Source organism: Salmo salar, chromosome 27, assembly GCF_965601325.2.
Source record: "Salmo salar chromosome 27, fSalSal1, whole genome shotgun sequence".
Taxonomy (NCBI): Eukaryota; Metazoa; Chordata; class Actinopteri; order Salmoniformes; family Salmonidae; genus Salmo; species Salmo salar.
The window spans coordinates 30,316,270-30,329,703 of NC_138317.1; the positions used below are offsets into that span (position 1 = coordinate 30,316,270).

General features: G+C 42.9%; 1 protein-coding gene across 5 annotated transcripts in view; it reads left to right on the top strand.

The window, feature by feature from the left end:
* The window catches only part of LOC106588839 (collagen alpha-1(XVI) chain-like), a 106,100-nt gene that overhangs the window by 51,439 nt on the left and 41,227 nt on the right, over positions 1-13,434 (top strand). For all 5 annotated transcript variants that reach the window (XM_045709603.2, XM_014178312.3, XM_045709604.2 and 2 more), the window contains exons 9-23: positions 6,566-6,622; positions 7,347-7,379; positions 7,844-7,888; positions 8,167-8,205; positions 8,346-8,408; positions 9,211-9,255; positions 9,456-9,560; positions 9,902-9,940; positions 10,143-10,187; positions 10,300-10,335; positions 10,495-10,617; positions 10,797-10,832; positions 12,565-12,726; positions 12,926-12,970; positions 13,114-13,149. In XM_045709603.2, the coding sequence (XP_045565559.2) occupies positions 6,566-6,622; positions 7,347-7,379; positions 7,844-7,888; positions 8,167-8,205; positions 8,346-8,408; positions 9,211-9,255; positions 9,456-9,560; positions 9,902-9,940; positions 10,143-10,187; positions 10,300-10,335; positions 10,495-10,617; positions 10,797-10,832; positions 12,565-12,726; positions 12,926-12,970; positions 13,114-13,149 (909 nt within the window). The remainder of the gene's footprint in view (positions 1-6,565; positions 6,623-7,346; positions 7,380-7,843; positions 7,889-8,166; positions 8,206-8,345; positions 8,409-9,210; positions 9,256-9,455; positions 9,561-9,901; positions 9,941-10,142; positions 10,188-10,299; positions 10,336-10,494; positions 10,618-10,796; positions 10,833-12,564; positions 12,727-12,925; positions 12,971-13,113; positions 13,150-13,434) is intronic.

Here is a 13,434-nt window from a genome sequence, read left to right on the forward strand (position 1 = left end):
GTGCTGCTGATGCAATGATATGTAATGTTAGTGGCTAGCTTCAGTGGTGCACATGTACAGTACATACAAAATATGCCATAGAATTCTGTTTAGCTGTTGGCATCACTACCAATACGTCGTCAAAAAGGTTACTTTGCAAAAACCGAAGAGCTGTTAAAAAATAAATCAACTGGGAGTAGGTCCAACAATCGAACTGTCCTCTTGTGGATTGTAAGTCTTGAAAATGTCCTAGCGTTTATCCTGTGTTACTGAAAAGGCTGAGGAGAGACTTTCGCCACGTGTCAGTTGGCGTCCAATCAGAAAGAAAATATGTAGGCAACATGAGCTGAGTAGAGTATTTGTTTATACAGATTAGGACAGGGTCTTGTGACCCATACCAAGCCAGTTTCTTGCACCATTTACTGTACTCCAAGAACGGGCAGAGAAGGAGCGCAACAGCGGGAGATAAGACAGTGTGACACACACACACACACACACAGCTCCGCTACTGACAGCTGACAGAGGGTGATATACACATCTTTCATTATACTGTATACCCCGGCTCTGTGGGGATTTGCCTATTCATTGTGTCATTCTCCAACAATGGCAGAATTCTGTTCATAAATAGCATACACAACTCCAGACACTTCATTATTGCATTCCATGGTGTGCTTACTATTGTCTTACTAATCTCCCATGGCACAGTGTAATGTAGGATATGCAACCACTGAATATAATGAGACAGAATCATCTCTCTCTATTGGAAGCGTTTCACAGCTATGAACCCGGGCAGTTAGTTGTGTGTGTGTGTGTGTGTGTGTGTGTGTGTGTGTGTGTGTGTGTGTGGAAACATCAGGACTGGTTCGATGAAAACTCCACATACATCTCCACCCTTCTTAACAGCACACACACGGTACATAAAGACACACTCAACAGCCCTACGTCTGAGGCCCTCAAACAGCAATGGCAAGAGCAGCAGAGGGAGCCACAGAATGCTCTACGACATCTACAAAGTGAGTGGTGGATCTCCAAAGCACAAAAAATCCAATCTTGTGCGGACAGCTATGACATGCACAACTTTTATGATACTCTGAAGAGCACCCAAGGCCTAAGAAGTTGCATTCTCTGTCCCCTCAGAAGTGCAGATGGGTCAACTCTCATCAAGGACCAAACTAAGATAGTCCAGAGGTGGGGTGAACACTTTGTAGCACTCTTAAACCAGCCAACCCAGTTGACTACTCAGGCCTGGAGGAGTTCCCAACGCTGACCACCATCCCGAGTCTTGATCTACCACCAACCTTTTCTGAGGTCTGCGCCACCATCAGGTCACCGAAGAATAACAAAACTCCTGGACCTGACTCCATCCCTGCTGAGATCCTAAAACAGGGGGGCTATCTCTGTACCAGAGCAGTTCACCAGTTCATCTCTGAGATATGGAGACAAGAGCGCATCCGCCATCAATGGAGGGATGCAAACATTGTTACCATATACAAAAACAAGGGGGACAAATCCATCTGTGGCAACTGCAGGGGCAAATCCCTCCGTGCAGTTGCTGGAAAAGTCCTGGTGAAGTTCATGCTCCGCAGACTCATCGACACCATCACTGAAGATCTGCTAACGGAGTCCCAATGCGGCTTCAGAAAAAAAACAGATTTACGTTGGACATGATCTTCAGCGCACGCCAAAAGCAGGAAAAGTGCTGTGAACAGAAACAAGACCTGTTCATGGCCTTTGTGGACCTCTCCAAAGCCTTTGACACAGTACAATGTGAACAGCTTTGGAAGGTCCTCCTACAGTATGGCTGTCCTAGGAAATTTGTGAACATCCTGCGTGAGTTTCCTTGAAGGGATGGTGGCCAGGGTAACAATTGGCAGTCAGGAGTCTGAACCCTTTGGAATTTGTGCTAGTGTGAGGCAAGGGTGTGTGCTTGTGCCGGTCCTATTCAATGTCTTCCTCCAGTGTGTCTCAACACTCCTGCACAAGGACATGGAATCAGAGAGTGAGCTGACCCTGGACTTCAGTTTGGACGGGAACCTTTTCAACGTTAGGAGGCTCCAAGCTGCCACAAAGCTCAAATCTGAATGAGTACTTGAGCTCCAGTATGTGGATGATTGTGCTCTTGTGGCACATACCCCAGAAGCTCTACAAGGCACGGAACCAGGCCCCCCGATGCCCCACACCCCTACAAAATTCCCTAGACGGTTCACTAGCCCCCCCATATACAGTACCAGTCAAAGGTTTGGACACACCTACTCACTCAAGGGTTTTTCTTTATTTTTACTATTTTCTACATTGTAGTATAATAGTGAAGACATCAAAACTATGGAATAACACATATGGAATCATATAGTAACCAAAAAAGTGTTAAACATCAAAATATATTTTATATTTGAGATTCTTCAAAGTAGCCACCCTTTGCCTTGATGACAGCTTTGCACACTGTGGTGGCTAATTTCTGCATTACCAAATGAGGAGAGTTACAAACACACCAGTCTGAGTTAACTACATCTTTAATAATTAAGATACTTTTGCAAAAGCACTTTGACCTTCAATAATGCTATCTCTATCTCTAATGAACCATTGACAAAGGGGGTGATTACACAAATGTACAAAGAGCTTTTTATACCCAAGAACCACCCCTTCAACGTACATGACGAACCACAGATCTAAGGAACAGTTCACAAAGGTTACGTTTTGTATGAAAGATATCTATAAAACATAGCAGACAGCAACTGCTATATCAACAGTGTTCATTGTATAGACCAGTATCTGGTCCTCCTACCCCAAACTGGAACCGTCTCTCCCTGGTACGGTATAGAACAGAACCATTAGCTCATCCAATGGCATAAATCAATTGACAACTCTAGATACTCTCATTTCAAGTAAACCCCCTCTGACTCCACTCCTGGACAAGCTCACTGAGGGGAGTGACTTGCGCACAGACATTGTGGAGACAAATAATTGGTTCCTCATTAATCACGCCATCCCTTCACATGGTTTAAGAATAGGTAAAGACACATTCACATATGAAGACAATGATTCATTCTGACTTCTCCCCTCTCTGGGCCCCAAGTGACTGAGCCCTAGCTAAGGGAAAGTATAACTGTCAACACCAGAGTCCAAAGGGCACGCCATCCTAATGACAAGTATCTCACATAAGCATATTATACAAATAAAACATCTTAATTATCAACGTTACCCAACTAATTCTGATTAATCCGCCACAACACTCTTGGCATTCTCTCAACCAGCTTCATGAGGTAGTCACCTGAAATGCATTTCAATTAACAGGTGTGCCTTGTTAAAAGTACATTTGTGGCATTTCTTTTTTTCTTCATGCGTATAATCGAACCAGTTGTGTTGTGACAAGGTAGGGGTGGTATACAGAAGATAGCCCTATTTGGTAAAACACCAAGTCCAGAACAGCTCAAATAAGCAAAGAGAAATGACAGTGCATCATTACTTTAAGACATGAAGGTCAGTCAATCCGGAACTTTTCAAGAACTTTGAAAGTTCCTTCAAGTGCTGTCGCAAAACCCATCAAGTGCAATGATGAAACTGGCTCTCATGAGGACCGCCACAGGAAAGGAAGTCCCAGAGTTACCTCTGCTGCAGAGGATAAGTTCATTAGAGTTAACTGCACCTCAGATTGCAGCTCAAATAAATGCTTCAGAGTTCAAGTAACAGACATCTCGACATCAACTGTTCAGAGGAGACTGCGTGAATCAGGCCTTCATGGTCGAATTACTGCAAAGAAACCACTACTAAAGGACACCAATAAGAAGAATAGACTTGCTTGGGCCAAGAAACATGAGCAATGGATATTAGACAGGTGGAAATCTGTTCTTTGGTCTGATGAGTCCACATTTTTGGTTTCAACCACCGTGTCATTGTGAGATGCAGAGTAGGTGAACGGATGATCTCTGCATGTGTGGTTCCCACCGTGAAGCATGGAGGAGGAGGTGTGATGGTGTGGGGGTGCTTTGCTGGTGACGCTATCTGTGATTTATTTAGAATTCAAGGCACACTCAACCAGCATTGCTACCACAGCATTCTGCAGTGATACACCATCCCATCTGGTTTGTGCTTAGTGGGACTATCATTTGTTTTTCAACAGGACAATGACCCAACACACCTCCAGGCTGTGTAAGGACTATTTGATCAAGTAGAGTGATGGAGTGCTGCATCAGATGACCTGGCCTCCATAATCATCCGACCTCAACCCTATTGAGATGGTTTGGGATGAGTTGGACCGCAGAGTGAAAGAAAAGCAGCCAACAAGTGCTCAGCTTATGTGGGAACTCCTTCAAGACTGTTGGAAAAGCATTCATCAAGCTGGTTGAGAGAATGCCAAAAGTTTGCAAAGCTGTCATCAAGGAAAAGGGTGGCTACTTTGAAGAATCTAAAATATTTGTTTAACACTTTTTTGGTTACTACATGATTCCATATGTGTTATTTCATAGTTTTGATGTCTTCACTATTATTCTACAATGTAGAAAATAGTAAAAAATAAAGAAAAACCCTTGAATGAGTAGGTGTGTCCAAACTTTTGACTGTTACTGTACATGCTCCGGTGTCAACCGAGGCCGCAGCCCCAGCAGCACAGCTCTGGGGTCCGTACACCCCGCCCCTTGCATCGCATGTTTCCTGGTCATCCACATTGCCATTTTTGTCTGTGCCAACAGGTACTAGGCAGTCCCTTCGCCAGTTGGTTATGATTTCCTAGGGCCTCCAACATATAGGTCCAGAGTCAACACCTACCCTAGGCCTGTACACCACCCATCCAGAAAAGAAAACCACCCTACCAGCCTGGAACAATAAACAAAAAACTGATGCTGACTGTTGCCTCCTCCCCACAGAACAGACACCCCCTTCCCACTGATGGAGCAAGGTGTGAGAGAGAGAGAGAGAGAGATGATGGTAGGAAACGGTGACTATGCAGTAGGCACCACGGGTGCCAACCATTGATGGAGTTGCAGTTCCAACACACTGGAGAAAAACCTTCTCACTCCTCTTTTCTCCCTCCTTCTTTCTTTCCTTTAGCTCCCAGTCACACAATATCAATATATAAATGAACTGTGTGGTGTGAGGAGAGCTGGCTGGGCTGACACGCCTGGTGGTAGATGCTGTTTTAATTACCATACTTCCATTAGGACAAAATTCACTTTTGCTATTTATTACACACACACCAAACTGCAGTGAGAATCTCCAGCTGGCCTGCACTCTCCGGTGCCGTGGGGATTTTACACTGTCTATTGATCTCTGTCTCCTGAGAGGGAGGTGTGTGTATGTGTGTATATAGCCTCTGTTTAATTATTTCTAACTACATGTGAGCAAGTGTGTGAGAGAGTGTGAGTGAAATGTTGGAGGCCCCCTCCCCAAACACCTGCCTGCATCTCTTCAGAGAATATTTAAATGGTGTAACAGTACCACTCTCTGGTCATTAGAGAAACTGCACCCTAATCATTACACTGGGTGTGGATGTGCTTGACTTGCTTTGACTACAACTGGCCCTTCTAGTTGTGCCAATGGTCCCAAATTGGTACTCTGTACTCTGTTTGGTTCATACTTCCTATACCCGCTGACTGATTCATCCTGCTTACTGTCTTCCTGATTAGTTTCCACCACATGGCATGTCTCTCCTCGACCTCATCAACAATACTACATCCAATCACAAATATAAGTATGATCTGTGACTACCTGAGGTTGGGAGCTGGCTCTCAGTTTGAAGTTTGCTTGCCTTTTTGTATTGAATTTGGCCTCCACTGCTTTTAGTCTTTTCTTTCTCAGTGCTCATCACGGCATGCTATCAAAAGCACCTTCATCTAAAGAGACACAGCCTGACTCTGACGTTTTTTAAGTCACTTGGCTTTATCGACACAGTACATTACAAAATCAATTTGGCCTTTTTTAGTTGCATCACTTTTCTCAAGTTAACATAAGATGGAAGCTCTCATGTCTAGGGCCCTGTGTTTTGGTTAATCATGTCACATGACCTGGATTTTAACCTTTATTTAACGCTTTGTCATCAATCTTTCCCATTTTTGTTTTATGTCAGATGGTCCAGCACTATCCTCAGTCAATTGCTTTCATTTTTGATCTAATTCTAATTTCTGGAAAAGGTTACAAATAAAGGTTCAAATCCAGGTCAGGTGACATGATTAACCAAAACACAGGGCCCTACTCATGTCGCACTGGTATTCACATGAACAAAGACTTGAACTGAGGACTGAACACAACAGACATATCCCCATCACACCCCCTTCCAAAACTGCTATAAAATGTCCTTCACTTGGAAAATAATTCTTATTGGAATCTGAAACAGTAGATTGTCCTCAAGCAACCAGAAAAGTACATTGAAATGAGAAGTAAAATACCTGTGGAATGAATTCAATCGAAAACAATGAAACGGTTTTATTTGATACATATGTAGGCAATGCTGTTCAGGTATAAAGAAGCACTAATGTAAAAGTGCCCCATATTTTCCCTCTGGCTAATTATGAGACAATTTAAAGTGGAGTAAAATCCAGGAAATAATATACTTCTAGTATGATAGATGTGTTCATGTTTGGTTTGTTTGTTTCAGTTGGCTTCAGTTGGACACGCTGGACAGCACGGAATGAAGGGAGAGAAGGGAGATCGGGTGAGATAGGAACACACACTGCAAATACACACTCAAACATGTATCCACACATCCATATGAAAAACCTAAAAACACACACGTGGAGCAGCAGTGAGGATGTGGCCGTAGGAGTGTGTACTCAGACTCATCCTGGGGGAATGTGTGACATCATCACCTGTGTTGTCTAGACACGCTGAGACACACACGCACACACACATACACACACATGCTCACTGATCACCCCACAAACACACATATACATACACACACTGAATCCTATCAGCATCATCATCACACACTGAGAGTTTCATAAATATTGTAATCACTGTCTCATTAGCAAAATTCGAATTATTTTAGCTTCACTTTCCAAATATACATTTTTATCTGCATTGATTTTGTGATTTATTGCCATACATACTAATTTCATAAAAACTTATCATCAGACTTTGTCTCGCTCCCCCCCTCCGTTCTTTCACTCTCTCTCTCTCTCTCTCTCTCTCTCTCTCTCGTCTCTCTCTGTCTCTGTCTCTCTACCTCTCTCTCTCTGTCTCTTTCTCTCGCTCTCTCTCTCTGTCTCTCTCTCTGTCTCTCTCTCTCTCTGTCTCTGTCTCTTTCTCTCTCTCTGTATCTCTCTCTCTCGCTGTCTCTCTCTCTCGATGTCTCTCTCTCCCTTTGTATCTCTCTCTCTCTCTCTCTCTCTCTCTCTCTCTCCCTCTGTATATATCTCTCTCTCTATCTCTCCTAGGGTTCAGACTGCAGTGAATCTGGATCTGGTACAGTAAGTGGCTTGTCCATGTAAAAGACTGCATTAGCCCTCTGAGCTAGAACCTAAACTATAGCTCGGGGAGCCAACACAACTCTTCAGGTTACTCATCATAGAAGCTACTGCATTTACACTGACCTTCTTTGATGTAGCATATCTAGCCATGCAACAACAATCATAACTTGTGGGTTCACCAACCTTAGATACATGGTTGGAACTCTGGATTGAACAGGATATTATTAAGTATAATGATGTTGCTTATTTGAGAGTTTTAGCGTGAGTTGCACAGCTAAGCATTGCTCTTCCTGTCTGTCTGTCTGCTAGGGCAATACAACAGAAGTCTGAATCACTTAGTTGACTAATTGGCCTGTGGACTTGAATTTACCTCCCCTTCCCCATCTAGGAACTACAAGATTCCTGGAGTATAAATCATTTGTGTGTGTGTGTGTGTTTGTGTGTGTCATTTGTCTGTTTCTCAGTGCAAAGAGGGACGCATGGGACAGAAGGGGGAGAAAGGCGAGTCTGTGAGTATGTCTTCCTGGAGTGTAACTATTGTGTTGCGGGTGGTCAGTTCAGTGTAGTTTAGAGTGGGGTACATTAAGACAGAGTGTGTGTGCGGGGGGTGCAGGTTTGGGGGCGAACGTTGGGACCGTGAGGCGATGTAGTGTGTGTGTGTGTGTGTGGTTGATGTGTTATTTAGTATACTCCATTGCTTCTGCAGAGTAGAGATGAGTTGTCAATATTACTGCTGCTCATCAGTCTGCCTGGTCTCATTCTGGTCCTCATTCTCTCTCTCTATCAGGTGCTGCCTGCTAACTGGGGAGAAGCTGTCGGACACAAGGTACGTTTGGCAAACTACTGACTGTCTGTCTGTCTGTCTGTCTGTCTGTCTGTCTGTCTGTCTGTCTGTCTATCTGTCTGTCTGTATCACAGTGACTGTTTCTTATTTCTTACTTTCTCCATCCCCCTTGTCTCTCTCAGGGAGATAAAGGACAGAAAGGGGATATTGGTCTCCAGGGACTATCTGGAACCCCAGGAAAGGATGTGAGTGGCTGCTTATCTCTTTCACATCAGCACTATAATCACCATCATCATCATAACCTTCATCGTTTAGAAAATGGCAGAAAAATCATTGAAATATGTAGCCTCTTTCTGCATTCCACAATGGGGTTCCCATTATGTTGATAAGCTGAGCTGTTAGCAAACCGTAAACAGCACTTCCTATTTCACTTGAATAAACAGCATGTGTCTGTCTTATAATTGGCAGGAACAGATGCACACACACTCATGCTTGAACACACACACACACACACACACACACACACACACACACACACACACCACACACACACACACACACACACACACACACACACACACACACACACACACACACACACACACACACACACAAACACTCCCACACACTCCCACATACTCCTATCAGGCTAACAGAGGGTGTTCAGTAGAATTATACTGAATTACTATTTCAAGCCTAGACTGGTACTGATATCTATTGTGCTCTCCCCGGCGTGTCTCTGGGTGTAGTCTCCCTAATGCCTGCTAGATTAGACTGGAGCAACAAAGCCAGCAGAATCAATTCTGCCTCATTGACTGTGTTCCTCTCACACTACCTGGCTGATTCAGGCCGACTTAAACCCTTTAATCTCACCCATTCAGCCCAACGTGGATACGCATGGAAAGTTTAAACTGTGACCATAAATAGGAATTCCAGTGTGTGTTTGTGTTTGCATGTGTGTGTGCTCTCAGGCTTCAATATCCTTTAGGCAGAGGTTTTCATACTGTTTAGTAAGAGCTAATTAATGGTCGGTGTCTCTCTCTGCAGGGTCGTACTGGATCCATCTGTGTGGTGGGACCCAAGGGACAGAAGGTACTCTTTCAACAGAGTAGCTTCTCTTTTTAAATGTAGTAGTATTTAACAATGTATACTTCCATTGTATGTACCTTTCTATGTGCATGTAATGTAAACACATGCTTTTAGGGGCCCTCGAAATCAAACTACCATTTTCTGTTTAATGCCACTTTGGCATCTATTTGAACTTTAACCTCTAGGAGCTTTTTTTCCCCCAGGGTACCTCTGGAAAGTTGGGGCCTGAAGGACTAGCAGGAGAACCGGGAAAACCCGGACTTCCAGGATTGCCAGGAATTGGAAAACCAGGCCTGCCAGGCTTGCCAGTGAGTAGTGTCTCCGCTCAGGAATTCTGTTCTATCTTTCCATCCTCAGGTTTGAGGTCAGTGTCCTGTTATAACAACTCTTCATCCTCCAGTTGTCAGATGCTTAATGCACTGGGCAAGTTGGGGCTGGGATGGCACGCAAAGAGAGGCTTAATATGGACATCTTCGAGGAGATGCTGTGTGTGTTAACCTTGACTGAAGCCAAGAAGCATCTTCGAGGAGACACCGTTTGCGTCTGTTCTTGTATGGCTCTGGTAGACAGAGGAAGTGAGAGACAGTTACAGAGGGAGATAGTTGCTCATCACTCTTTTTAACAGAGGTGTGTTTTGTTTTGTTGCTAGGGCACTCCTGGAGGACCTCCTGGATCGAAGGGAGACAAGGTAAAAAAATATATCTGAAAAGTAATTCAAATCCAATTAAAACTCTGCTTCAAAACTTCCAAGGCCACAGTTTGAACATTGAAGTACTGTATATAGATTATATTGTTTGATAAGACAACATCCCACAACAAGACTTCTGTACATTTCTGGAATGTTACAATGGTTGTTGTGGTTATGGTCCTGTTCCTCTCTTCCTGTCCAGGGGCATTCTGGGACACCAGGGAAAGATGGAGAACCAGGAGATCCTGTGAGTACAGGATGCATTCAGACCACTGTTTTGTATCCTAGTCAGTGTGTAATTTGAAACCTCATCCTCACTATCATGGTCTACTAAAATGTTAATGCTGTTGTGTTTTCAGGGTCCTAGGGGTCCTGGTGGTGGTAAAGGAGATAAGGTGTGTTAACCCTCAGTGTCCTAGTTTGTGTGTTAGGGTTAGGGTAAGGAACTGTACTGCATGGGTTGTGAATGTGTTTGTTCATCTCTGTGTGTATCAGTGCCAATCCTGTGAGGTGTGTGTTGACATTGTGTGTCTCTTTGGTTTTGTCCCTCTCAGGGTGACCCATGTGAGGTGTGTCCCGTCCTGTCTGCAGACCTGGGCAACACTGTGGCCCTCCACGGGAAGACGGGACCCAAAGGAGAGCCTGGGGTCCCTGGGATAGGAGACCCTGGCCTTCCGGTGAGATATGCAGCACCCTTAATGCTCATATAGCTATTTCATTTGATATAGTCATCAAGGAATTTGCTTTTTATGAGAAAATAATGTTAATTTACAGCTAGGAATGTTTAAAATCTCATCTTCTCTCCATCTCCTCTTCTCTCCTCCCGCTATCTCCTCTCTTCTTTTCTATTCATTAGGGTCTTCAAGGAGCAGATGGGAAGGCAGGAGAGAAGGTACAGAGTCCCACCTGTTATTTATATCTCATGTTTCATTCATGTGCTGTGGGAATGGGTTACATACAGTCACTAACTCACTTGTGTACACACACATACAGATGCATACACACCAGCATACCAATGCACACAACTATAAATATGTATAGGCAAACACAAACTGGTCTGTTAGAAACACCACATTAGACTATCTGATCTGTTATGGACACCACATTAGACTAACTGATCTGTTAGAGACACCACATTAGATTAATTGATCTGTTATGGACACCACATTAGACTAACTGATCTGTTAGGGACACCACATTAGAATGACTGATCTGTTATTGACACCACATTAGACAAACTGATCTGTTAGAGACACCACATTAGACTAACTGATCTGTTAGGGACACCACATTAGAATGACTGATCTGTTAGGGACACCACATTACACTAACAGATCTGTTATGGACACATTAGACTAACTGATCTGTTAGGGACACCACATTAGAATGACTGATCTGTTAGGGACACCACATTACACTAACAGATCTGTTATGGACACATTAGAATAACTGATCTGTTAGGGACACCACATTAGATATTGCTGATTTTCAGAAATGAATTGAAGGATGATATTGAAAATATAGAACTTTGAACGAAATTCAGAGGGTTTAATAATGACCTGTTTGGGTAAAAGTGCTTTAAAAGCATTCAATTCAACAAGTCTTTGGCTGAACACAGTATTTATAGAAAAGGCTCTCCCTTCTTCATCATGTGGGCTGGTTCATGAACACAAACATAAATCACAATTGGCTCCAATGTCTACAATGTTTACATTGACCATCTGTTTCTTTCCTTAAAAAGGGGGTACATTCTGACACTGATGATCCCTCAGCTAACATCTGTGTTCATATGAAGTGTTCTTACATCCCAAAATAGTGATTGTTCACTTAGCTTAAGAATAAGCGCTGTAGAACATAGTGTACTACAGCCACGACGTGCAAATGTAATATTTGTATAACACATGATAACATACTACAGTGTACAGGTCCTCTTTGGTTCCATAGGATCGCCTGGCATACTTCCAAGAGACATTAGATATATCTGAATAACTGATCTGTTAGGTACACCACATTAGATGTAGTTGAATAACTGATCTGTTAGGTACACCACATTAGATATAGTTGAATAACTGATCTGTTAGGTACACCACATTAGATATAGTTGAATAACTGATCTGTTAGGTACACCACATTAGATATAGTTGAATAACTGATCTGTTAGGTACACCACATTAGATATAGTTGAATAATTGATCTGTTAGGGACACCACATTAGATATAGTTGAATAACTGATCTGTTAGGTACACCACATTAGATAAAGTTGAATAACTGATCTGTTAGGTACACCACATTAGATATAGTTGAATAACTGATCTGTTAGGTACACCACATTAGATATAGTTCAATAACTGATCTGTTAGGTACACCACATTAGATATAGTTGAATAACTGATCTGTTAGGTACACCACATTAGATATAGTTGAATAACTGATCTGTTAGGGACACCACATTAGATATAGTTGAATAACTGATATGTTCGGAAACACCACACTGGATATAGTTGAATAACGGATCTTTTAGGGACACCACATTAGACGCTATACCTCAAAGGAAACATGCCTATTAGTATGTGTTATCACTAACCTGTCTCCCTGTGATAATATGTGTCTGTATGCTTGGCAGGGAGAGGTGGGGTCGGATGGTGTCAAAGGGGAAAAGGGTGATGCATGTGCTGTGTGCCCCACCCTGAGTGAAATACCTGCTGCCAACCTTGTTGCCATGGAACAAACCCTGAGACTCAAAGGAGAGAGAGGAAAACCTGGGCTGGGACAGAAGGGAGAACAGGTTAGTGTATGTTTTATTAGAATGGAATGTGTGTGTGTGTGTGGTGTGTGTGTGTGTGTGTGTGTGTGTGTGTGTGTGTGTGTGTGTGTGTGTGTGTGTGTGTGTGTGTGTGTGTGAGTGTGAGTGTTAGTGCGTGCATTCTGTGTTGTTCCATGTTCTGTTTCTAACCTGGAAGTGATTTGTGTTAACTCTTGTTCAGGGGGAACCTGGAGTCAGTGGCCTGGCAGGGCTGAGAGGAGAGAAGGTTCGTGCTGAGTTGGGAACTCAATAGGGCTCAGGACGTTTGAGGTTACTTCGTACCAAAAATACATTTTATACATAAGATAAAAGCCAAACATTTAGTTTAAAAGCCAGTTCTGTTGACATTACATTTTCTCTTGTTTCCAGGGTAACACTGGTGGCAAAGGAGCTGACGGTAAAACGGTGAGAGTTTATGCATATGTTAAGAGACTCTTTATGGCATACTTTTTTCAACATTTTTTATATCCATAGTAGTTTTTTGGGGGGAGGGGTAGATCAGCTTTAATATTGCAGACATATTGTGGCTTCCATCAATGTAATTCTCTGCATAATTTCCAATACCCCATATTTTGGGTGTAAATATACAGTACCAGTCAAAAGTTTGGACACATACTCATTCAAGGGTTTTTCTTTATTTGTATTATTTTCTACATTGTAAAATAATAGTGAAGACATCAACACTATGAA